The 25,778-nt window shown below is 43.8% G+C and overlaps 2 protein-coding genes across 8 annotated transcripts in view; both read right to left on the reverse strand.

Annotated features, from left to right (window-relative positions):
* rabgef1 (RAB guanine nucleotide exchange factor (GEF) 1) overlaps positions 1–25,778 on the reverse strand; it is a 59,272-nt gene that overhangs the window by 18,567 nt on the left and 14,927 nt on the right. For 2 of the 6 annotated variants that reach the window (XM_038814155.1, XM_038814154.1), the window contains exons 2-7: positions 16,049–16,231; positions 15,182–15,339; positions 11,545–11,664; positions 8,846–8,866; positions 3,262–3,431; positions 70–157 (exon numbers count right to left, since the gene is read on the reverse strand). In XM_038814155.1, coding sequence (XP_038670083.1) covers positions 70–157; positions 3,262–3,431; positions 8,846–8,866; positions 11,545–11,664; positions 15,182–15,339; positions 16,049–16,227 — 736 coding nt within the window. In that variant the 5' untranslated portion in view covers positions 16,228–16,231. Of the gene's footprint in view, positions 1–69; positions 158–3,261; positions 3,432–8,845; positions 8,867–11,544; positions 11,665–15,181; positions 15,340–16,048; positions 16,232–25,778 lie in introns of those variants that run through there. The other 4 variants (XM_038814153.1, XM_038814156.1, XM_038814158.1 and 1 more) reach the window with 4 other exon arrangements.
* The window catches only part of kctd7 (potassium channel tetramerization domain containing 7), a 59,421-nt gene continuing 49,716 nt past the window's right edge, over positions 16,074–25,778 (reverse strand). Inside the window, exon 5 of one of the 2 annotated variants that reach the window (XM_038814164.1) lies at positions 16,074–16,231. In XM_038814164.1, the coding sequence (XP_038670092.1) occupies positions 16,224–16,231 (8 nt within the window). In that variant the 3' untranslated portion in view covers positions 16,074–16,223. The remainder of the gene's footprint in view (positions 16,232–25,778) is intronic. The other variant, XM_038814162.1, reaches the window with a different exon arrangement.

Genomic DNA, 25,778 nt, shown 5'->3' on the forward strand with positions numbered 1-25,778 from the left:
CATAAAAGAATGGAATACCAAAGCCTACGGCTCAATTTCATGTCATGGGCTTGATTTAAAAAGTGTTACCTTTAAAACTGGAGTGTGTCTGCAGTCTGTCAACCATGTTTTGATAGAAGTCTTGGACAAACTCAGACTGCTCCTCAATGCCCAAATCCTAAGAATTAAGTTGAATATAAAAACATTAGTTAAGATTCACTTGTAATGAATACTTATTTCTAATATAATCTTTGCAAACATATAAACATAGATTTATAGTTACAAATAGAACAACTTGCGTTTCTATTCTGCCTTAAATGCAAAAATACATTCCAAAATACTTCACTGTGGCAATAGACAAAGTGCAGAGAGAGAATTTAGGACAGTGAGGAAAAGCATCTTCAGAGATAGGTTCTGATGAGCATTTTATAGGAGTGGTACCAAAATTATGGGGTAACAAGGGAGTGTGCCAGAACGTGGAGGGTCAAAATAGTTCGGTGACAAGACATGGATGAAAGCTTGTGTTTGAATCCATCTGGTTTAAATCTAGAACTAAAATGAGAAATGAGACTCCAGCGGCAACTGGAGTGAATTCCAGGCAGCGGCACTCATTTCCACAGGTCCCGAAAGACGTACTGTTAGGTGTTTTGGACAGTATGAATTCTCTCTCTGTGTACCCGAACAAGCGCCGTCGTGTGTTGACTGGGGCATTTTCACAGTAACGTCATTGCAGTGCTAATGTAAGCCTACTTGTGACACTAATAAAGATTATTATATTTACAGCATTGTATCACTGGCAATAAGGTCAATGGCATAATTCCACCACTGAGATTCGGAAACTTCTCGGGATTCAACAAACTTTGTAGACTTGTAGTAAGTACTAATGTGCACCTTTCTTTGGATTGCTACCCTTCTATGGTGGGGAGGCTTGAATGTTCCGTTGATGGCAAAAGCAATGACGTTGGGAATCTTAAACTCCTGGCAGGGTCACCTATGATGGCAGGGAACCAGACAAAGCACAATTTTTTTTTAAATCCTCGACGGTGGATCGGGTGGAAGAAACTAGTGTGGAATCAATGGCTGCAATGGCAGATGAAGGCTGCAGCTGTAGGGAGATCCCCAGTCGTCGAGGTTCCTTGCCACTGGAACTGGACATATCCTCGGTCAAGGACAATATGATTGCTGATGTGCAACAGCATAGCCACATTAATAGATGTGCTGCACCAGGCGTTTCCCTAGAGAAAACCCTCACAGACGAGCTCTGCTCTAATCGGTGAGAAGTGAAAAGGACAAGACTGTGAGATCTGAAGACCCTAACTTCCCGGCACATGGACAGTGGACTTTGATTCAGTCGCCTCGCTCTTGGAATAGGAACAGGAGAGCATTTCAGCAGCTTTCCTCAGGATCCACTCTTCTCACCCCACATGGGGAAATAGCTAGTAAAGGTGCCCTAAAAATAGTTTGTCCCATCCCCAACCTGGCTGGAAAATGGCATCTACCTGCAGTCAGAAAATCAAAGTTGAACCTGAAGTATAGTAATAATAATAATAATCTTTATTAGTGTCACAAGTAGGTTTACATTAGCACTGCAATGAAGTTACTGTGAAAATCCCCTAGTTGCCACACTCCGACGCCTGTTCGGATACACCAAGGGAGAATTAGAATGTCCAATTCACCTAACAAGCACGACTTTAGGGATTGTGGGAGGAACCGGAGCACCTGGAGGAAACCCACACAGACACGGGAGAACGTGCAGACTCCGTACAGACATTGACCAAGCCGGGAATCGAACATTGGTCCCTGGCGCTGTGAAGCAACTGTGCTAACCATTATGTATGAACCCTCATGAATAATTAGTAAATCAATCAACCGGAACCGAGAACTGTCTTTGTTGACCATGAACTCAGATACTTCAATACAGATGTCACTGCCTTGCAAGAGACCTGAAGAGCAGGTGAAGGGCAACTGAGGGAAGTTGACAGTGATTACACCTTCTTCTGGAGAAGAAAACTCAAGGATCAGCCCAGGATACATGGAATTAGGTTCGCCATCAAGAACAAACTCACCAAATGACTCTTTGAGTTACCTGTCGGCATCAAGTGTCCTCCTTCTACAACTTGCCAGGAACCAACAGGCAACGGTTGTGAGTGCCTATGCCCCAACCCTTGATGCCAGTCCAAAGAAGGCTTCTACTCTACCCTGGACATCATCCTCTTTGGGACTTCAACGCCAAGGTTGGAAAGGACTCAACTTTGGAAAGAAACCATCGTAAAGGAAGGGGTTAGGAATGGCAACCAACTGGTCTCTTCTGCTCACCAAATGTGCGGAGCACCAGCTTATCATCACTAACATACTGTTCTGCAAAACGACAAGTTGAAGACTTCCTGGAGATATCTGCAACCAAAGCTCTAGCCATGATCGACTTAGTCATCGTCCGATCCAGAGACCAAAAGGATGCCTTCATCAGCAAAGCGATGACCTGTGCAGATGACTGCTGAACAGACCCCTGGCTCATCCGCTCCTCTATGTCCATCCAACTCCATCAGAAGGAGTGGAAGATGAAGAAATTATTATAAATAGCCCAACAAAAGGATCAACGTTGAGTGGCTTCAAGAGCCAAGCACGCTAACAAACGTCCAACAAAGCCTTCTCCAAAATGCCCATTCTAATGGCGTGGAGAAAAACTGGAAAGAGCTGGACAACGATCATAAGCTGTGAAGAAACCATCAGCTACAAGACCAGAAAACACCAATAATGGTTTGACGAATAGAAGCACACCATCCAAGATCTCATCCACGCCTGGCAATATGGCATAACCAACAAGGGAGAGCTCATCAATGAGCCAAGATGGAGGTGCAAAGAAGAACTAGGGAAATCAAGAACCAATGGTGGACTGAGAAAGCCAAGGAGCTGCAACTGCTCACTGACGAGCAAGACTCCCGGGGCCTCTTCAGTGCCACATAGGCAATATATGGACCAAACACCCTAAGCCTCAAACTGATGCGGACCAAAAGACAGAACCCTCTTGAGAGACAGAGAAAACATTGGCCTCCAATCGAGCAAACACTTCAAAGATTTCCTAAACTGTGATACAATCATAAAAATTTGCTTTGTAAAAGCTTAAAGACAAATCTTATGGGTGATTTTACAGTTTGAAATCTGAGCATTTTAGTTAGCCCAAGATTAGATAATGTACAATTCTGAGGTCTGTTGATATTAATGTTCATCTTTTATTTTCATATACAAAGCACACAGCTGAAACAAACTCTTTGCAAATTTTACCTTTTTATGTTGCATAGACTCAATGAATCCTCTGCATTGTTTCAGTATATCTTGACCAGGCTTGCGAAAGCTCTTCAGAAAATCAATGAAATCCTTAGATGCACGTTCTGTTTCTAGGCTGGCCTGCCTATTTATGGATGGACTCGAGGATTTGGCTTCTTGACTGTCTGCTATTTGCGATAAAATTGTATAAATGAGAAACCTAGTGTTCAAATATAATTGGTTTGTCTCACATTTAGTTTGTCTGAAGGCACAATTGGGGTATCCGTTAAAAATGGTGCCCTGATCTCTAAGGAGCGGGACTCATCAGATATTAGGTCCTGCCCCTTCTCAGGTCCAGCAAAAACCCCGATGTGCCATCGAAAACCTCAATCCTGGTTTTAAAAAATTCGCAGTGTCATTCTGCATTTTCAGTATAGAATGTACTACAATATCTGCAATTACTTCAGGAACCTTGAGCTGAGGAACAGATTTATACAATGGATGGATGTTATTTTAACATTACAACTTTTGTTTCTAGGTGGTCTTCCTAATTGCTGGGAAAGATATGCGTGCAACAAGAGCAAACAATGACAATCAGAAGGGATGGAATAGCTCTGACCTTCAGAGAGTCAAAAGCAATCTCAATCTCCAACAATTATTGCTAACTAAATGTCATACAAACTACTTTCTTGGTTCTGTGCTAGCACAAAATAAAAATCACAGCAAACACCTTGCAAAGTGCTCTACATGCAACACATAATTTAAAGTAGGAGACAATGCAATTTCCAGTACTGAATATTTAGATTTTCTTTGAAAAGTGCAGTATTTGTCAAAATATCAACAGGCTAAAACTATCAGCGGACTAGCATGTTAATAGGTTATTCCATTAAATATTTTAACTGACTCAACTAGTTTAATGAACTGATTAACCCCAACATAAAATAGCAGACATAGGAAGCAGTGTTCATTAACACAATCAACTGCAAATTTGACCCTTATTTTGCAGCTGAATAGAATGCAATACCGAAAAAACTATTTGAATTAATTAATAGGCTATACAATTCTTAAAGCATATATTTATACATTATTTATGTTCATTAAACATTCCACAGTGAATAGTTAACATATTTAATTCAACAATTCAAAGTTGAGCTTTTAGCACAAAATTGTATCAAGCATGAAATAAGATAAATAAATCTCCACTAATAACCACTAAACTAAACGGCAATTACTACAATATTGGAAATTACTAAAAGCTAGTAACAAGAAGCTCAAAACTGTTAATAATTTTACATTCAAGTTAAAACAAAATAGCCCCTGAATTAGCTCCCAGGAAGAAAACCAAATTACAACCTTTGTTTAAAAAAAAGCACAGATTTCAAATTATACCAGAGTGTGAAAGTCTTATTTCAGGTATAAGTGTAAAAGAGAGAGAATATTTTCTATTGACGATTGTATGAATTGTGGGAAAGATTAGAACCCTTTTAAAACCACATTTCTTTCATGTGGTTTATCAGAATATTCAGAAAAACCCAAGCTACAGCAATTACAGTTGTGATTCTCCGCTTTGCAGACTAAGTGCTCCCCCAAGCGATGAATCGGGACTGATTCCTGCTGGAGCGAAGAGTGAGGCTGACATGCCATTGAATGGCACTTAAGAAATGTTTTAACCAGGATTGGGGTTTGCGTGCCACTCAATGGCATATTGGAGTATTGCAGGACCGGAGAGGAGCAGGGCCTAATCTCCGACAGGTCCTGCTCCTCAGAGATCAGTCTTTCACTCTCCTCAGGGATCTTCCATTTTGACATGCTGGTCGACAGTTTTAAGGATTTACGGCTGCAGACAGGAAGGCCAGCCAAATGGTCCCCATCCTGGGAAAAACCCTCAACCTGAGCCCTTCCAGCCCAGCCCAAGAACCCCAACAATCTCTCTTCGACTCCAACCCCATGAAGGACCTTCCTCGCACCCTGAAGGCAAATGTAGGGAGAGTACCCAAGGGTACCCACCCTCTTGCCTCCTCCTTGGAGTGCAAACCGTCATGTCCCTATTTCTCAGGACTTTCACTTATTCACGCCAGCGGGATTCTCAGTTGGGGGGGGGGGGGGCTGCAGCAACCCAGCAGGCAGGCAAATTGGAAGTCTTGCCTGATAATGGTATGAAAATTAGGTTTGATCAGGTATTAGCATGCTCCCGCTGGGTACGGGTGGTACCCTTCTTGGGGAAGGCTGGGAGACTCGCCAGGGTGAAACCAGTTTTTGCCTCCCACTCGATTCAGCGGGCCTGCGTAATTCCTGCCATTGGCGAGCAGCCCTGGAGAATCCACACGCCCGTCCCCGCCACCCCGACCTAAATTTAGTTCTGCAGCAGTGGTAAAGTTATTTTTAAATTGCCTTTGTTTAATAGGTATTTTAAAAAAGGCTTGTGGATCCTGTATAAAAAAAATTGAGACACAAACAAGAACAATTTTCTTTCGCTGAAGTTGAACAGTTAAACACTATTAATGTTTTCAAACTCGAAAACAAAAAGGGTGTTAAAAAAAAACCCCACTAAGTTAGGACTCCAGTTCAATCCCAGCCCTGGATCGCTGTCCATGTAGAGTTTGCACATTCGCCCCCTGACTGTGTGGATCTCACTCCCATAACCCAAAAAGATGTGCAGGGTAGGTGAATTGGCCACGCTAAATTGCCCCTTAACTGGAAAAAAAAAGTAGTGTACTCCAAATTTATATTTTAAAACTATTAGCATTACCAAACTTACTAATGCCTTTAAGCAATTCATTTATTTATTTAGCGAATGCAAATTCCCTAAGCCAAACAGTTTCTTTCAGTCCTGCTGTGATGAGCACTGATGGGCCTCCGCTGAGTCTGTGTATTGGACATTCTTCTATGATGCGGTGCATAGTATGCTCTCTCCCACAGGTGCTTAAGGGGCTGGCACTGATGTCCATCTGTAGAGGTTGGCCAAGCAGGGGCTGTGACTGAACCTTCCTCTTTCCTTGGAATGCTGAAACCAGGCAGTTGGGTTTATGCAATTAAAAGCTGATCACAACTAGGGTTCATCTGGAGGTGGCAGTTGTTTGTCAACTTCTTTGGAGAAAACTGTCAGCAGAGGTGGGGGAGGGGGGTTAGATTATTGTTTCGAGGAAGTGGGACTTGTGAGGGAGGGAGTGGTCTTTGCATTATGTTTATATTTGTACTGTTTACTGTTATCATTATAAAATTATAAATGCTTTAATAAAATGTTTTTTTTTAAACGCCGAGAACATACTTGACGTACCATCAGCCATGTAGTTATATATTGTAATGTTTGCACTTTTACATAGGTAAATACTTCATGAAATATTAATTGTTTTGTTTTACAGGAAGGTAATAATTTGATAATGCACTTTTCTTGTCAATACCCTTTTTTTCCTCATTGAAAATTGCCGGAGTCCCCTTTCAGTGTTTGCCCATCTTTATCCCTAGGGCCTTTTTTAGAAGGGTGACTAGCAGCATCACGAGCTTTGTCTGGGCGCATGGGACCCTGAGGGTGAAGAGGGTCTTCTTGGAGCAGGGTAGAAATGGGGGGGGGGGGGGGGGGGGGGGGCTGGTGTTACCTAATCTCTCGGGGTATTATTGGGCGGCCAATGTGTCGATGGTGCGCAAGTGGGTGATGGAGGGGGAGGGGGCAGCATGGAAACAGATGGAGAGGGCGTCCTGTGGAGATACAAGCCTGGGGGCCCTGGTAACGGCACCGTGGCCGCTCCCTCCTACGAGGTATACCATGAGTCCGGTAGTGGCGGCTACCCTCAAGATTTGGGGGCAGTGGAGGCGACATAGGGGAGAAGTGGGGGGGGGCTCGATGGAGGCTCCGTTAAGGGGGAACCATCGGTTCGTCCCGGGGAACATTGATGGGAGATTCCAGGGTTGGCACAGAGCGGGCATCAGACAGCTGAGGGACCTGTTCATTGAGGGGAGGTTTGTGAGCCTGGGGGAGTTGGAGGAGAAATTTGGGCTCCCCCCGGGGAACATGTTCAGGTATCTGCAGGTAAAGGCGTTTGCTAGGCGGCAGGTGGAGGGATTCCCTTCGCTCCCCGCGAGGGGGGTGAGCGACAGGGTGCTTTCGGGGGTCTGGGTCGGAGAGCGGAAGATATCCGATGTCTACAAGGTAATGCAGGAGGTGGAGGAGGCGTCAGTAGAGGAGCTGAAAGCTAAGTGGGAGGGGGAACTGGGGGAACAGATCGAAGACGGGACATGGGCTGATGCCCTGGAGAGGGTTAATTCTTCCTCCTCATGTGCGCGACTTAGCCTCATCCAATTCAAGGTGCTGCACCGGGCCCACATGTCCGGGTCTAGGATGAGTAGGTTCTTTGGGGGCGAAGACAGGTGTGTCAGGTGTTCTGGGAGTCCAGCGAACCATGCCCATATGTTCTGGGCATGCCCGGCACTGGAGGAGTTCTGGAAGGGGGTGGCGAGGACGGTGTCAAGGGTGGTAGGATCCAGGGTCAAGCCAGGCTGGGGACTCGCGATTTTTGGGGTTGGGGTGGAGCCGGGAGTGCAGGAGGCGAAAGAGGCCGGCGTGCTGGCCTTTGCGTCCCTAGTAGCCCGGCGGAGGATCTTGCTACAATGGAAGGATGCATGGGAGGGCAACACGGTAGCATGGTGGTTAGCATAAATGCTTCACAGCTCCAGGGTCCCAGGTTCGATTCCCGGCTGGATCACTGTCTGTGCGGAGTCTGCACGTCCTCCCCGTGTGTGCGTGGGTTTCCTCCGGGTGCTCCGGTTTCCTCCCACAGTCCAAAGATGTGCGGGTTAGGTGGATTGGCCATGCTAAATTGCCCGTAGTGTCCTAAAATGTAAGGTTAAGGGGGGGTTGTTGGGTTACGGGTATAGGGTGGATACGTGGGTTTGAGTAGGGTGATCATGGCTCGGCACAACATCGAGGGCCGAAGGGCCTGTTCTGTGCTGTACTGTTCTATGTTCTATGATGCGAGGCCCCCAAGCGTGGAGACCTGGATCAATGACATGGCGGGTTTTATTAAGCTAGAGAAGGTCAAATTCGCCCTGAGAGGATCGGTACAAGGGCTCTTTAGGCGGTGGCAACCTTTCCTCGACTTTCTAGCTCAACGATAGGGTACTGGGACAGCAGCAGCAGCTGCTGGGAGGGAGATGATGATTATGTTTGCTTATTTAATTTTAATTTATTTTTAAGTTCTCTTGTTGTTCACTGGGTTTGGGGGGGGGGGGGATGTGTTACATGCGTTGATACGGCCTTGGGAGTGTTACAGTTATTATGGGGTTATTTTGTTGCATTTCATTGTCTGTTGTCATATTTTCTTTAAAAAATTCCAATAAAAATTATTTTTAAAAAAATGAAAATTGCAGGAGATTGTATGAAGACTTCCCACCCTAATTAAAATGCTGTCTTTTCATACATCCACTGTAAGTTGAACTTCACCTGGGAGGCATTACAATTACACAAATTAATGGAATACTTTAACCTTGTGTCACAGACTAGATATATACCTTGAATCAACAAAATTTGTGTATTTTTTTGCTGAATGAAATACATGCAAGTTCCATAACAATTTTGAGCCAAAATGATAAATTGGTTAGCACCCACCTTGCAATTTGCCAGCAAATACTGCAGTGAAATGAGGGGTAAAAGATACTAAATGAACGCAAAGCACAACAAGAGGTACACATTCCCCATATACATGCATATGTAAAACAAGTGAGAAATAGAAGCAATTGTAGTTATTAATTTTAAATGTGTCACATTCGCTTTACACCAAGATGAAGGCAGTTTTGCAAATAATGCAGCGCTTATCAAAATCAGAGTTTGTGTTATATAGTAGTAACAGTTTGTCAATATTGCAATTGCCAATCTAAACTGGTGTTTTTAGGCCTCAAAAGTTTCATGTATTTGTCACTTAAATGTACTATCGCCCAATGCAATTGGGCCTTTCACTCTACTTGCATCACTGGTAGTCTCCTATATTGGATATCCTCTGGCCTCCCTATGCTCATTAAGAACTGGATTAATTATGCCCAATTTATTTCACACAATCTTTACAGCCAGTCAGAGACAACCTCTTGCATGTTGAATAGAAAGCTCTAGGATATAAAGTTCTAAAATTAAGTATTTAATAATTTGGTCATCAAACTTTCGTGGAAAAGTGACTGGATGCTTTATTTATACTGGAAGTATTGAGCACTGAATACCAGGGTGCTTGTAATGCATTGGTATGCATATAAATGTTGCGGGTTATATCATAACAAGCATTGTTTAAAACAGAATTCCCTTCTTACACCCCAAATCCTGATTTTGTTGGAATAGAGTGCAAAATGTGTTTTATTGCTCTGCATCAGATTTAAGTGTAGGATACTGATACACTTCCCAAAAGTGAAACTTCCATTCCCAGCACTAGCATGTCCCGCCTTCATAGAATTGTTTTTCTAGATTCCGGTTCTATCTTCTTTCCCTTTACTATTATGATGCCATGAGAGTTGAGCTGAATAAAATTAAATAGCTTGGTGTAATTAATAAATGGAACAGCATGACTCATCTTTTTCAAGTACATATTGTTAGGAATACCCCATAGAGCTTAGCTTTCCTGAATGTGAAACAGCACCAAAAGCAAACAGAACTCCTTTCTATGATTTCCAGTAGCGTTTGTGTTCATCAAAGTGAGCCTTTAAATTTCACCCGACTGCATTGAGCTCAAATGCATGCTATTAAATCAAAATTAATAACAGTAAGAATTCTAACTGTGATTCTTGCACCTGTTTCCACTCAGCATTTGCCCCTTCCCTAATTTCCAAAAAGTACACTGCTACTTCCTACTATCCTTTAGTCAATGTCTTTGTCAAATCTTATCCTTATCCTGAATCCTCAATTCGATGGTCTTATCTCTCACATTTAACAGAAAACATTCCAAGTTTAAAGTGAATTTTGATTTCCAAGCTTTACAAAAAGAACTGTCACAGCTCATTCACCTCCACAACACTTGTGAACCATTTATTTTCCATCCCTCACCTACTCTGCATTAAATCACTGTTGGTACTGACATTTCAGTTTAAATAACAGGTGTAGCAGTGGGTAGAGGGAGAAAAGATTAAAACTGGCTTGATCAAGTGAAAATGTAATTATCCCCAAAGAAGATTCCAGTGTCTCAATGAACTGAAAAAATGTTTTGGAGATTTTATTTTAGCTGTGCATTCTGCCCATCAAAATTCATGGTTTGAGTTAATTTTGTAGTTATTGATGGGTTGAAAGAAGTCTCAGGAATTCTTTTGCTTCAATTATTTTTTCCATTTTTAGGAGCAAACATGTCAAGTTGTGAGAAAATATTTATAGTATAAACATGATTTTTTTTCAGGTTTGATTATACATTGTTCTAAATTCCAAACATACTTTAGTGAACTTGATGACACTACATTATAATGCAATAATTTTGGTCATCTTGGTATCATTATTCAGAAAGCACCCTTCTGAATAATCTGTCTATTCTATAAACAATAAAGAGAAATCTAAGGTGGAGGAAGGGAAATATATAGACAATTTATATAAAAATCTATTTTGAAAACAGGGATTAGATTTTTAGTAGCCATAGTTGTTAAAATTTAAAAAGCAGATGGACATGATAACTCTCACCTGAGGTAATTGATATGGGGTAGTTACAAAGTCAAATACTTTATTCTGACTTCATGCTTTGTTTACTAAAACATCATATGCCCTTGAAACAAGTATATAGGGAATGAAAATTCTAGGGGAAAAAAATCAATTTATTCCGATTCAAAACTACACTTCACGTTTTGATTCACTGCGCTGAAACGAGGTTAGTAAACAGAGATTTGCCACTTTTATTAATGTCTTCACTAAGTGAAGATATGGTGCCAAACTTATCGGTAGGCAGATCTGGCAATATTTAAGGCAGAGATTTGAGCTCTAAAAGTCTGCTACCAAGTGTGCAAAAACAGCCACTATATTGTTTAATATTGAAGCAGGTACCAGACTTTAGTTTTGGATGCAAAATGAAATAACTATCAAAACACAGAAGGTATTTTAACTTGTATACTAGTGCAAGAAATACAAATGAAAGCTTGAAATTAGTTTTCATACACTAGAATTCAAATCAATTACATCTCTCCTCAAAAAATATGTAAAGATAATTATAAAATAACATTGCGATTTGAATAAAAATGTCAAATTAGTTATTCAACAACTATGGGCAGTAAAAGTAACCCCAGTTACCAAAGCCTGGTAACACACGATACTAGTCAGCACAGACAGACAGCTTTGTGGCTGTGCTGCATTACCTTCAGTAGGAGATGCCAGCTCCCATGGTGGAGTAAAAATCTCCTTCAAATCCCTAAGAATGTTATCCGCATTGCACTCCCTCCCACCTATTCCATGCTTAAGAACTTTGTCTTGATTCGCTAAATGCCGATGCAATAAAAAGGGTAAAAACAGAAGCAAGAGACAAGTTGGAGAACAGCATGAATGGAAAGCAGAAAAAAAAAAATCACAAAAAAAAACGTCATTATTCAGACCATAATCATACGGAACAGACACAATGAAAATTAGATACCAACAGCTGTTAGATGCCTCCATGCTGTGTCAAGTGACGAGAGAGCACTGATATGTATGAAGTAATGGATTTATTTTCCTCGTTGTGTATGTTATAAGTTATTATTCCATTAAAAACAACTTCTGTCAGATATCTATTGAGCAAAAAATGCAACATTGCAATTTAAACATTGAGGTATCTGACTCCTAAATTACAGTGGCTGGAAAACTCCTCTAGCTGTTCCTATCCCACCTCTGTTCCTTTGCCAAAGGTGCAGCAAAATAAAAACATAGTATGTAAATTAGATTTCTGATCCACTTCCAGCAAAGCAGCACCAGTGGACTGGGAAGAGCGCCAAGAAATTTTCCAACAAACAGGTTTGCATTTTAATTTTCTTTATAACCGTTGAAAATAAATGGTTTTAAGGGCTGTAACGCACTGCCCGAGACTCTGCTGGAGATAGATTCAATTGAAGCATTCAAACGGGCGTTAGACTGTTAGCTGAAAAGGAAGAATGTGCAAGGGAGAGGGTGGGGGAATTGCACACCATGAATTGTTTATTCAGACAGCTGGTGCAGACATGATGGGCTGAATAGCCTCTTTCTGGGCTGTAACAATTTGGTGATAGAAAATAGGAGATCTGCTGAAAGAAAAGGCAACATGTATATTTTTTGAGAAATTGGTCCTAATTTTGTACTACTAATATGAATTGCAAACTTTCCAAATCGAAATGAAAATTGAGAACATGGAAAATGTCTTATGATATGCAGCTATTAAGTGAATGTATTGTTATCAAACTATCTAATGCAAAGTCATTGGTTCATATGAAAATGAAAAATCCATTTACATATTTCATAAGCAAATATATTAATGAGAATATTTACAGTACAAGTATGATTATGCATTTTCTAAATTCAGAATATATTTAATGAACTTGATTACACATTATCATGAATAATTTTAGTCATCTCAGTAACATTATTCAGAAAGAACACCTCTGAATAAGCTGTCTAGTCTAGAAGCAATAAAGAGAATATATACTTACATTTTATATAAAAAATCTTTTAAAAATGAAAAAGAAGTGATTAAATTTTTAGTCGTTAAAATTTAAAGAGCTGGACAAAATAACTCATCTGAAGTAATTGATATGGGGTAATTATAAAGTCAAAGACTTTATTCTCTGGCTTCATACTTTGCTTAGCAAACATCATATGTCCTTGGAGCAAAGTATATAAAGAAAAATAAATTCTTAATAAAAGTCAATTCATCCCAATTTAAAAATTCAACATGATACTTCATATTCCTGATTCACTCTGCTGAAATAGACTTGTCGAACAAAGATTTGGCAACTTCATTAATGCCTTCAGCAAGTGAAAATATTGTGTCAATCTGATCAGGAGGCAGATCTGGTACTATAAAGCAGATTTGTGCTCTAAAACTCTTCCATTAAGTTGCAGGATTTCAAAACACAAGCAGCTCCTGGCTATGGAGGGGAGGCATTCACCAAAGTGGGGGGCGGGGGGTGAGGCAACCCATTGTGCAGTCACGCATCTCATAGCATTGTGACAAAATCAGCAATGGTACTTTCTGTAGAAGGACATAAATGTGTGGGGGAGTTGCAAGAACAACCACTACATTGTATAATATTCAAAATAATCCAGATAAAACAGATATCAGACATTGGATTTGAATGTAGAAACTATAAACCTAAACAAAGAAGGCATTACTTTTACACAACGGTGCAATAAATAAAAATGAAACCAAACTTTTTTTGAGAAGCTGACATTATTTTTCACATACTAGATTTGATATCAATCACATCTCTCCTCACAAAAATTGGAAAATTAAATATAAAATAAAAAAATGTGATTTGAAGAGAAATAATAAATCAATTGTTCAGCAACTGTTAAAGTAACCCTAGTTACCCAAGAATAGGTAACTCACAATAATAACCAGCATAGGGAGGCAGCTTAGTGGCTGCGCTGTATTACCTTCAGTGAGAGAAGCCAGCTCCCATGGTGCAGTACAAAAATCCCTCAAATCCCCAAGAATATTGTGTGCATTGCACTCCCTCCCACCTATTTTATACTTAAGAGCTTTGTCTTGATTCAATAATGCAGTTGCAATGGAGAAAAAATAGCAAGATCCTATAGGAGAACAGTATTCTCAACAAAAAATTAAGCTTACAAATGGGAAAAGCTTTAGATTGAAAATATACATTTTTAATTTCAAAGAAACCCGTGCTGTGTATGCTCGACATCTTTTATCCATGATGCCTGCAACTGCCTCAAATTGAAGTGCTACTAAGGGCCCAAGATGATTTCGACGGGAAATGTAAGCATTTTTTGTACCATCAATAGGGACATGTTTTGTAAAGTGTGCAAATACCCAGCACAGAGTACAAAAAAAACTCAGAACAGTGAAAAAAAGAGAACAAATAGAGGTCTCCTTGCATTAGATAATACCAATTGGATATATAATTGATGTTCTATCAAGCTGAAAACATATGGCACAATGTTGCCTCATATCAATTAGACTTGAAGCATCACATTAAGACTGTGCCCTGTTGCATAATTAAATTCACTAGTTTAGCATGGGGCAGGACAAGGGTTTCTAACAAGCTGCATTTTTATATAAAGCAGTGCTCCAGCATCTGCAGTAATTTTCTTTTATCTTAATGCTGATACCTTGCCTGAAGTAGTTTTCCAGATTTCTTTTGGTTGTATAGTTTAACAGCAATCTTGTTGCTGATGACTATCGATAAGAATATAAAGCATAAACCTGCAGATGCTGGAAATCTGAAATGAACACAAAATGCTGGATATTCAACAGATGAAAGATAAGGAAATATCTAGTATTGCTATCAGAATGATTTTCAAAGCAGCCATGTGGTATATCTGAAGTGTGATCAAATGATAACCTCAAAATAGAACAAGCGCCAAGATAAAGTATGTTTTGCAAACAGATGGTGCAAAGTGAAAACCTGTTTTTAAATAACAGAATCCAGAACAAGAAGCATAATTTTAAAAGTTTCACTAAAAATACATAGTTTAACATTTCATTGTTTCTATGACATTAAACACCAGAAGGGCTAGGGAGTAAACATGCAGTTACCCTATAAACCAATGGTCAATTTTCATTCTCACTGTATCTCAGTGAAGTTTCTCTTGCTGATTCTTGTCAAGTGATGATCCAATATTTTCTCCATGTGGAATTCTCCATGCCATACTAACGCAAGAATTATTGCTATTGATTTAAAATTTGTAGTACAAGAGATTCATACCAATATTTGCAATCAGAAAAACATTGCAAACTCCAAGGCTGAAACATTAAATAACTGTTTTCTGAAAAATAAGTTCAGCTCAAATGTTTCCAAGGTAATTTACCTTTCTTTGGTGCAGCCCGGGATGATGGACTGAAGAACTTTTTGACAGTCTGGACTTTTCTTTTTGTCTCATTTGTTTTTTTCTCCTCAAATTTAGAAAAAGTGAGTGATGGAGCCCCTTGACTGCTAGCATATGCAGCCTCCTCTTCACGCTGTAATCTATGGATTTAAAATATACTGTTTTAGATTAGTTTGCAATACAGAAGCAAATATTCAGTGCATATTGCAGAGGGTCTCTAACATGGTGATAAATTAACCTTCAGGTAGAATTTAATTGCATTAAATATTTTCAACCTATTGCTGAACTAGGTATCATAATACTGTAGTCAGAAAGTTCCACTTCAATTAAATAAAAAAGGAGTTTTAACTGCCGACATATTAGGAATGTTATGTCCAGGAATTGCATGAAAAAGAAGCAAATGAGAGGAGACACTAACTGAAAAACATACCAGAGAAAGCAATACCAAAAGAAATAGCTGCAGGAATTTAGTGGGAGCATAGGTACAGGTCTAAAAGTAATAACACAAAATAATTTATCCTGGTGCCCAAAATGTCATATTGCACTTCACAATGTAGAATGTATTACATTCACTCAGTTTCATTTCTTGTTTGCATTGGTAACATTTTATAAAACTCAGCATAAACCAGGTTTTGGACCACGGACGATTGTTCTGTGAAGCATGTTACATTTGGCATATACAGAAAAATACATTTTTCGGATGGGATATTGGGTTGTGTTGTTCAAGGGATTAATTTGTCAAAAAATGAACAACCAAGATGAGAAAATAAAAGTCTCTGCCAGTAGATCTTAAATGTATAAAAAGGGTATTCCCAGTGAAACACAGAATAATTAAAGTGAGAGCACTACCGTTCTGCAAACTCCCAGTCTTCCTGAATTTGTCGCTGTCTCGCTTTGCTGTATTCTTCTCTCCAACACTTGGAACAAAATCCTTGCCAACCAGGATTGCCATAGTAACCACAGCCTTTCTTACACAGCAATTCGGATTGGTCCACATGGATTCCTCTACGCTCAGATTTCAAGCTCATCTTTCTATTGGAAGACAAAGCAAAGTTACAGAAAAGATAAAACTTTGCCCCAAAGCCGGAAAGAAAGATCCAATCAGCATAAAACAGCTACTTAGATCTGATGGAGATCATTAAATAATTTACTCAAATGCCTTCACTGTACAACTTTTATAAATTTTTTTAAATGTTTCATTATATAGGATAAGCTCTATAAAAAAATGTATTTATTCAGATGAAACTAGTGATCATTGAATTATTTTTTTTCCTCTTCCTTGTAGCTCTATTAGAAAAAATGTATACATATTCAGGGTTCAGCTATCAAAATTAACCTTCATGCTTTAACTTTTTTTTTAAAATCACATGGAAAGCATTTTAATATTCTCAAAGTGCTAGCTGCCTCATATATACAATTAGATACAGTATCTACATTTATATTGTAAAAGAGCATTAAATGTCCTTAAGACTGTTATGTCGTTTTCTAGTGCAAGCTGACATCAAATTATTTTGCCAGTCATGTGCTATTTCTCAGACCATTTTAATTTTAAAAAATATATTTATATTAAGTTTTTTCATTTTTACAGATAACGCAACAAATCATCAGGATTCATACAGCATGATATAAATGTTTCAACATACAAAAAACGCTGTACAATTGGTTCCGCCCAATTTTAAAACTTGGCACCCCCATTTACACCAGGAGAAAGGATAAACGGATCAAATGGAGAATGAGGAAAGAGGATAAAGCCAGAGTGAAGGGTGTGCAGTCAACAACACCCTGCATCATGGGGAATGTCTGGAATCGGAGCAAAGTACTGTGCTTATCATGTATACTTGCCTGCGATTAAGAGAGAATGAAATGTAGTTAGCTCTTAATGAATGGAGCGAATGGTCTCTCTCTGACAGTCACAGATAGGAAACTGAGGTGCGTAAACATCTGGAGTCCGGTCCAAACGTTCAACACCACTGTCACCTTCACAGCTACTGGGAACTGATATAAGTTGCAGTGCAGCTGCAGCAGTTGACAGATTTCAGTGAAGATGACCTTACTGAAGGGCAGCTATCATACATATTGCCCCTCACTGAGGTTCAGGTGGGAGAATTGCTCCCAAAATATTCTGGGCAGATAAAAGAGCCATCCAGACTCTAAATATTAGCTCTCTTCTCTCTACAGATGCCGTCAGACCTGCTGAGATTGTCCAGTATTTTATGTTTTTGCTTCAGATTCCAAAATTCAACTACTTATGATTTCCTGTTGAACGCCCTTTTTTCCCCTTCCTTTCTCTTTCAATAGCTTGCCCTGCTCTGCATGGCCCTTGTTCAATCCCCAAGCAATGCCATATCCAAGGGGAATAAAGTGCCACGGATTCCATTTTTGACAATCAACACTGGTTAGCAATCAAACAGGATGACGTGGGCTTCCGGTTGCGGCTATGACTAGCTAAGCCGCACATTTGGAAGCTCCTGCAACAAAGGTGTTTTTGGGCCAATTGGAGGGCCCCAACGGCGCTGAAAAAACGAATCCCGGTGGGGGAAGGTCCCCTGAGGAGAACTAGACCGATTTTATGGTCGGTACCCGGAGTGGAGCGGCAAGAAAAACGGCAGCAGCTCCCCAAAAAAAGCGGGGGAAGAAAATCAAAATGGCGGCCGGCGGTGCACCGGAGGAGTGGAAGAAATGGGCGGAGGAGCAGCAGGCCGCTCTCCTCCGTTTTTTCACGGAGATGAAAGTGGAACTCTTAGAGTCCATGAACGCGACGGCCACCAGGTTGGTGGGAGCCCAGGCGATCCAAGAGGCGTCGATTAAAGATCTGCAGCAGGAGATGGCCGCGAGGGAGGAGGAGGCCACAGTCATCGGGGCAAAGGTGGAGGCGCACGAGGCACTCCACACGAAGTGGCAGAGCCGCTTCGAGGAGCTGGACACTCGGATGAGGAGGAAAAATTTGAGGATCCTGGGCCTGGAAGAAGGCCTGGAGGGGTCGGATCTCCCGGGATATGTGGCGGAGATGTTGAGCTCCCTGATGGGGGAAGGGGCCGGTCCGGCGCCCCTGGAATTGGAAGAGGCATACCGGGTCATGGCCAGGAGGCCTAGGGCAAACGAGCCCCCGAGGGCGGTGCTGGTGCGGTTCCAGCGGCTAAGTGATCGAGAGAAAGTCCTGAGGTGGGCTAAAAGGGAGAAAAGCAGCAAGTGGCAGAACTCGACGGTAAGGGTGTACCAGGACTGGAGTGCGGAGGTGGCAAAGCGGCGGGCCCGGTACAACCGGACAAAGGCGGTGCTACACGCGAAAAAGATCAAATTTGGAATGTTGCAACCGGCGCGCTTGTGGGTCACCTACAAGGACCAACATCATTATTTCGAGTCCCCAGAGGAGGCCTGGACCTTTGTACAAGAGGAAAAGTTGGACACGAACTAAAACCTGGGAGCACCGGCGGTCGTAGCCGCCGGGGGACTCTTGATTGTGCAAGTGGCCCTTTTCTTTTTCAGGCCAGGTCGGAACTGGGTAACAGTTTCGTGGAGTGTTTGGGGTGTTTTTTCTCGAACGGTTGACTTTTCTGAATATTTTGAAGGTTTCGAGTTGGTGGGTGTTTCTGTATATTTGTACTGTTGAAATCTCTATTGTGGGTCGTTAGCTTCTTATGGGGTGTTTTTTCCCGTTTCCAATTTCCCTTAGTTATTTACCCCTCCTACCCTTTTTCTTTGGGTGCTTGGGGGGGTTTTTTGGTTCTTTTTTTTCTTTTCGGGTTATGGTTATCTGCGGTTATTTATACTGTTTGATGGAGGGTGATGGTTGGGCACGCGGTTAGTTGATAGTTAGTTAATTATTTTGTTATTTAAGTATGTAGTTAAGTATTTATGTATTTAGTTGCCATTGGGTATTTGTATTTATATCGTTAAGTTGGGGAGACGGGACGGGGGGAAGCGGGTTGATTATGCGGGTCTTTCTCGGGGGTTTTAAGGGGATCTTTCACGGGCGCAGATGGGGTGAACCGGGAGGAGTCGGAATGTGGCAGGAGCAGCCGGGTCAGCGGAGACCAGCTGACTCTCGGGAGTACGATGTGGGGTACATCGCGGCTAGGAGGGGTCCTAGCCAGGGGGGGGGGGGGGGGGGGGGGAAGGGGGGGGGACTGGGGGGGGACACCGGGTTGCTGCTAGAAAGACCAGGGACGAGAAGGGGAGAGCCGGGGGGGGTGGGGGGGGGGGGGGGGGGGCCATCGCTATGGGAAGCGGGTCAGAAAAGAAGGGATGACCCGGGGCGAGCAAGGGACAAGACATGGCTAATCGACAGGGAGTAGGGACGGGTCGCTCTGCGACCCGATTGATCACGTGGAACGTAAGGGGGCTGAATGGGCCGGTCAAAAGATCAAGGGTCTTCTCACACCTGAAGGGACTGAAGGCTGATGTAGCAATGCTGCAGGAGACTCATTTGAGGGTAGCAGATCAGGTCCGCCTGAGAAGGGGGTGGGTGGGACAGGTGTTCCACTCAGGCTTGGATATCAAGAACCGGGGGGGTGGCGATTTTGGTGGGAAAGAGAGTGTCGTTTGTGGCGGCAGAGGTGGTGGCAGACAAGGAGGGCAGGTACGTGATGGTGAGGGGTAGGCTGCAGGGAGAGAGTGTGGTACTGGTAAATGTGTATGCCCCGAACTGGGACGACGCGGGTTTTATGAGGCGCCTGCTGGGCCTCATCCCGGGACTGGAGGCAGGGGGCCTGATCATGGGAGGGGACTTTAATACGGTGTTAGACCCTGGGCTGGATAGATCGAGTTCCAGGACGAATAGGAGGCCGGCAGCGGCAGAGGTGTTAAGGGGGTTCATGGAGCAGATGGGAGGGGTAGACCCATGGAGATTTGGTAGGCCTAGGGCGAGGGAGTATTCTTTTTTCTCCCACGTCCACAGAGTGTACTCTAGGATCGATTTTTTCGTATTGAGCAGGGGGCTGATACCGAGAGTGCAGGACACGGAGTACTCGGCCATTGCGATATCGGACCATGCACCACATTGGGTGGACGTGGACATGGGGGAGGCGCGGGACCAACGCCCGTTGTGGCGCCTGGATGTAGGGCTGTTGGCGGACGAAGAGGTGTGCAGAAGGGTGAGAACGGGCATTGAGAACTATCTGGGTACGAATGACACAGGTGAGGTGCAGGTGGGGACGGTCTGGGAGGCCTTGAAAGCAGTGATTAGAGGAGAGCTGATCTCCATAAGGGCACACAGAGAGAGGAAGGAGAGGCAGGAAAGGGAGAGGCTGGTGGGGGAGCTCCTAGAAGTAGATAGGAAATATGCGGCGGCGCCAGAGGAGGGGCTATTAAGGGAGCGGCGTAGCTTGCAGGCCAGGTTCGACCTACTGACCACTAGGAAGGCGGAAATGCAGTGGAGAAGGGCGCAGGGTGCGGCGTATGAGTACGGGGAAAAGGCGAGCAGGATGCTGGCACACCAGCTTCGTAAGCGAGATGCAGCCAGAGAGATTGGGGGAGTGAGAGAGAGGGGTGGGGATGTAGTGCAGAAGGGGCAAGAGGTGAATAGGGTCTTTAGGGACTTCTATAGGGAATTGTATAGGTCTGAACCGCCGAAGAGGAGAGGGGGAATGAAGAACTTTCTCGACAAATTGGGGTTCCCAAAGGTACAGGAGGAGCTGGTGGAAGGGTTGGGGGCGCCGATAGAGCTGCAGGAGCTAATTAAAGGGATAGGCCAGATGCAGGCGGGGAAGGCGCCGGGGCCGGATGGGTTCCCGGTGGAGTTTTACAGGAAATTTGTGGACTTGGTGGGTCCAGTGCTGGTGCGAGCCTTCAATGAGGCGCGCGAGGGGGGGGTTCTGCCTCCAACAATGTCGCAGGCCCTGATCTCCTTGATTTTGAAGCGGGACAAGGACCCGGTCCAGTGCGGGTCCTACAGGCCTATCTCCCTCTTAAATGTAGATGCCAAGCTGTTAGCAAAGGTCCTGGCAACCAGGATAGAGGACTGTGTGCCAGGGGTAGTCCATGAAGACCAGACGGGGTTCGTGAAGGGACGCCAACTTAACACAAATGTTCGGAGATTGTTAAATGTGATTATGATGCCAGCAGTGGAAGGGGAGGCGGAGATAGTGGTAGCGCTGGACGCGGAGAAGGCATTTGACAGGGTGGAGTGGGAATACTTGTGGGAGACGTTGGAAAGGTTTGGGTTTGGGGAGGGATTTATCAAGTGGGTAAAACTGCTCTATTCAGCTCCGATGGCAAGTGTGGTAACAAACGGGAGGAGGTCAGAATATTTTGGGCTCCATCGAGGTACTAGGCAGGGATGTCCCCTATCTCCCTTACTCTTTGCATTAGCGATTGAGCCGTTGGCGATGGCACTGAGGGGTTCAGGGGGGTGGAGAGGACTGACAAGGGGAGGGGAGGAACATCGGGTCTCGCTCTATGCGGATGATTTGTTGTTGTATGTGGCAGACCCGGAGGGGGGAATGCCGGAGGTAATGGGGATACTAGCGGAGTTCGGGGACTTTTCGGGATATAAATTAAATCTGGGGAAAAGTGAGGTCTTTGTAATACACCCGGGAGACCAAGGGGAGGGAATTGGGAGGCTCCCCTTCAAAAGAGCAGTTAAAAGTTTTAGGTATTGGGGGTGCAGGTGGCAAAGAACTGGGGGACCCTACACAAGTTGAACTTTTCCAGACTGGTGGAGCAGATGGAGGAGGAGTTTAAGAGGTGGGACATGGTGCCGCTGTCGCTAGCAGGGAGGGTGCAGTCAGTTAAAATGACGGTCCTCCCGAGGTTCTTGTTTTTGTTCCAGTGTCTGCCCATCTTCCTCCCCAGGGCCTTTTTCAAGAAGGTAACGAGTAGTATCATGGGGTATGTGTGGGCACATGGCACCCCGAGAGTTAGAAGGGTCTTTTTGGAGCGGAGTAGGGATAGTGGAGGGCTGGCGTTACCCAACCTTTCCGGATATTACTGGGCGGCAAATACATCGATGGTACGAAAGTGGATGATGGAAGGGGAGGGGGCAGCCTGGAAGCGCATGGAGAGGGCGTCCTGCGGCAACATAAGCTTAGGGGCACTGGTAACGGCACCATGGCCGCTCCCTCCCACGAGGTATACCACGAGCCCGGTGGTGGCGGCCACCCTCAAGATCTGGGGGCAGTGGAGGCGACACAGGGGGGAAGTGGGAGGTCTGATAGGGGCACCACTAAGAGGGAACCACAGATTTGCGCCGGGAAACACAGGAGGGGGATTCCAGAGCTGGCAGAGGGCGGGTATTAGACAACTGAGGGACTTGTTTATAGAGGGGAGGTTTGCGAGCCTGGGAGAGCTGGAGGAGAAATTTGGGCTCCCCCCGGGGAACACGTTCAGGTACCTCCAAGTGAAGGCATTTGCCAGACGACAGGTAGCGGGGTTCCCCGCGCTCCCCGACAGGGGGGTGAGTGAGAGGGTGCTATCAGGGGTCTGGGTCGGGGAGGGGAAGATCTCGGACATCTATAAGATTATGCAGGAGGTGGAGGAGGTACCAGTAGAGGAGCTGAAAGATAAGTGGGAGTTAGAGCTGGGGGAACAGATAGAGGACGGGACATGGGCAGACGCCCTGGAGAGGGTTAACTCGTCGTCGTCATGTGCGCGACTAAGTCTCATTCAATTTAAGGTACTGCATAGAGCCCACATGACGGGGACAAGGATGAGTCGGTTTTTCGGGGGTGAAGACAGGTGTATTAGATGTTCGGGAAGCCCTGCGAATCATGCACATATGTTTTGGGCATGTCCGGCACTGGAGGAGTTCTGGAAGGGGGTGGCAGGGACGGTGTCGAGAGTGGTGGGGTCCAGGGTCAAGCCAGGATGGGGACTTGCGATCTTCGGGGTTGGGGTGGAACCGGGGGTACAGGAGGCGAGGGAGGCTGGAATATTAGCCTTTGCGTCCTTGGTGGCTCGGAGGAGGATCCTGATTCAGTGGAGGGACGAAAGGCCTCCGAGTGTTAACACCTGGTTAAACGACATGGCAAACTTTATCCAATTGGAAAGGATCAAATTCGCCCTGAGAGGGTCGGTGCAGGGGTTTTCCAGGCGATGGCAACCCTTCCTAGACCTCTTGGATCAGAGATAGAAACTGAGGCCATGACAGCAGCAACCCGGGAGGGGAGGGGAGGGCGGGGAGGGGGGGAGGGGGGGGGGGGGGGGGGAGGGGGGAAAACGACGAAGGAAGTACGGTAGCGGCGGTGGCACGGGCAAGGCCTGCCCGAGGACGCTGCTAGAAATGATAAGTTGGTCTGACTGTCGGTTCGCCGGCGGGGGGGGGGGGGGGGGGGGGGGGGGGGGGGGGGGAATGAGCGGGTAGGGGGGGGGATGCGCGGGTAGGGGGGGGGGGGGGATTCTTTTTCTCTTTCTTGTTAAGTAGGGGGGTTTGACTTTGTTCTGTTATAATTTAAATGTAAATGTAGGGGGGGTTAAAATGTTTGTATTTTGAAAAATTCAATAAAAATTTAAAAAAAAAAAAAAAAAAAAAAAAAAAACAGGATGACGTGCAATTTTGCACTGAAAATATTCAAATATATCTCCTTCTGAATCAGACTATTTCAAAAGAATGCACCAAATCATGAAGATCATCAGGACCTGTACATATGTTAACCAAAACATACTGAAACAGAATGCTTGCAGTACTATTGCTAGTGCATATTAATTTAAATTATCCTTTCAAAACTGAAGCAGAAAGCAGCCTTGGATGTTAATGCAAGAGATGCTGGCAAACATAAAAAGGGTGAAAAAAGACCATCAAGCTCCCTGGCACTCTCGTCCTATCCACTAGGTGGTACAACCTCTTGTCATGAGAATGTCACTTTAGGAAATGTTAGTCTGCTCAAGTTATTGCAGTGGTGTCAGAGTGTGGGTGAAGCTGGGCTGTCTGTCAGCTTTTAGTTTCAATTTGTGTGTCTATGTTTTTTGGTTTTGTTTTAGTGTTGGAGCTGCAGCCAGCCAAAGAATGTGTAATGTTGTTCTCTCTGCCATGTAAAGACTATCTCTAGATCATTTGGTGAATTCAGAGTGATAACTGTTTCCAGTAGTGAATTTAAACCTGATGTGCTTCTGTTGAAAGGTTTTTTTTTTCTGTCTTATGGATGTTAAAAGGAAGTTTAAGGATTTCTTTGTGTTGTATTCTTTGTGGGTTGTATTTGAATTTGGTTGCTAAGATGTTCACTGTATGTTTTAATAAGGTTAACTTGAGTTCATAGAATAAACATTGTTTTGCTGAAAAAAATACTTCTCGATCTCGGTTGTACCACACCTGTAGAGTGGGCCGCGTGCTCCCCATACCAAAATCTATTAAAAGAGGAGTGTCAGGTGAACTCCATGATACATTTTGGGGTTCTCTAAACCTGGCCCAAAACAGAAAACCCTGCCCTCCTGACTTCTAATGCCGAGAGAGGAAAAAGAGGGATAAAATGACCTTTCCTCCAACATTAGGCCAGATGTTCATTGATGATTTCACATTGTTCAGTACTATTTGCAACTCCTTATAAACTGAAGCTGCTATGCCCATATGCAACAAGACCTGTACAGTAGTCATGTTGGTCAGTGGGGGTCAGTTTCATTCATTTGGCTAGGCAGTTGGTTCGTGACGCAGAGCAAGGCCAGCAGCCTGGGTTCAATTCCCATACCGGCTGAGGTTATTCATGAAGGCCCGCCTTCTCAACCTTGCTCCTTATCTGCGGTGTGGTGATCCTCAGGTTAAATCACCACCAGTCAGCTCTCCCCCTCAAAAAGGGGAAAGCAGCCTATGGTCATCTGGGACTATAGCCACTTTATCTTTACAATAGTCAGACTTGGGTCAAGTGGCAATTAATGCTCACACCACCCAAGTGCCAGACAATGTCAACCCCAACAACAGAAAATCGAATAATCTCTCCATGACATTCAATGGCATTACCATTGCTGAATCCCCTACCATCCACATCCTTATGGCTACGATTAACAAGAAACTGAACCAGCCATATAAATACTGTGGCTACAAGAGGTCAGAGGCTGGGAATTCTGTGGCAGTAACTGATGACCTAATTTCTAAAAGCGGTCCACCATCGTCAAAGCACAAGTAAGTATGATGGAATACTTTTCACTTGCCCGGATGAATGCAGCTCCAAAAATATTCAATAAGCTCTGCATTGTCTAGGAAAAAGCAGTTCATTTAATTGGTACCCCATCCACCATCTGAAATATTCATTCCCTTCACAACCAGCACACAGTGGCAGTGGTGTGTACCATTCATAAGATGCACTGCAACAACACATCAAGGTTCCTTCGGCAACTCCTCCCAAACCTATGTCCTCTACTGCATAGATATTTTTATTTTATTTTATTTTTTTTTTTAAAAAGGTGCAGACACACGTGAACACTACCAAGTACATGTCCCTTTCCAAGTCACACACCATCCTAATTTGGAATTATATCGCCGCCATTCCTGGGTAAAATTCCTGGAATTTCCTCTCCAACAAGCACTGTGGGTGTATCTACATCACATGAACTATAACAGTTCAAGAAGGTGGCTCACCGTCTTCTGCTCAAGAGCAATTAGAAATGGGCAATAAATGTTGCCATGGATGCTCACATTCCAAGAAGGATTTCT

This window comes from Scyliorhinus canicula, chromosome 12, assembly GCF_902713615.1.
Source record: "Scyliorhinus canicula chromosome 12, sScyCan1.1, whole genome shotgun sequence".
Classification (NCBI taxonomy): domain Eukaryota; kingdom Metazoa; phylum Chordata; class Chondrichthyes; order Carcharhiniformes; family Scyliorhinidae; genus Scyliorhinus; species Scyliorhinus canicula.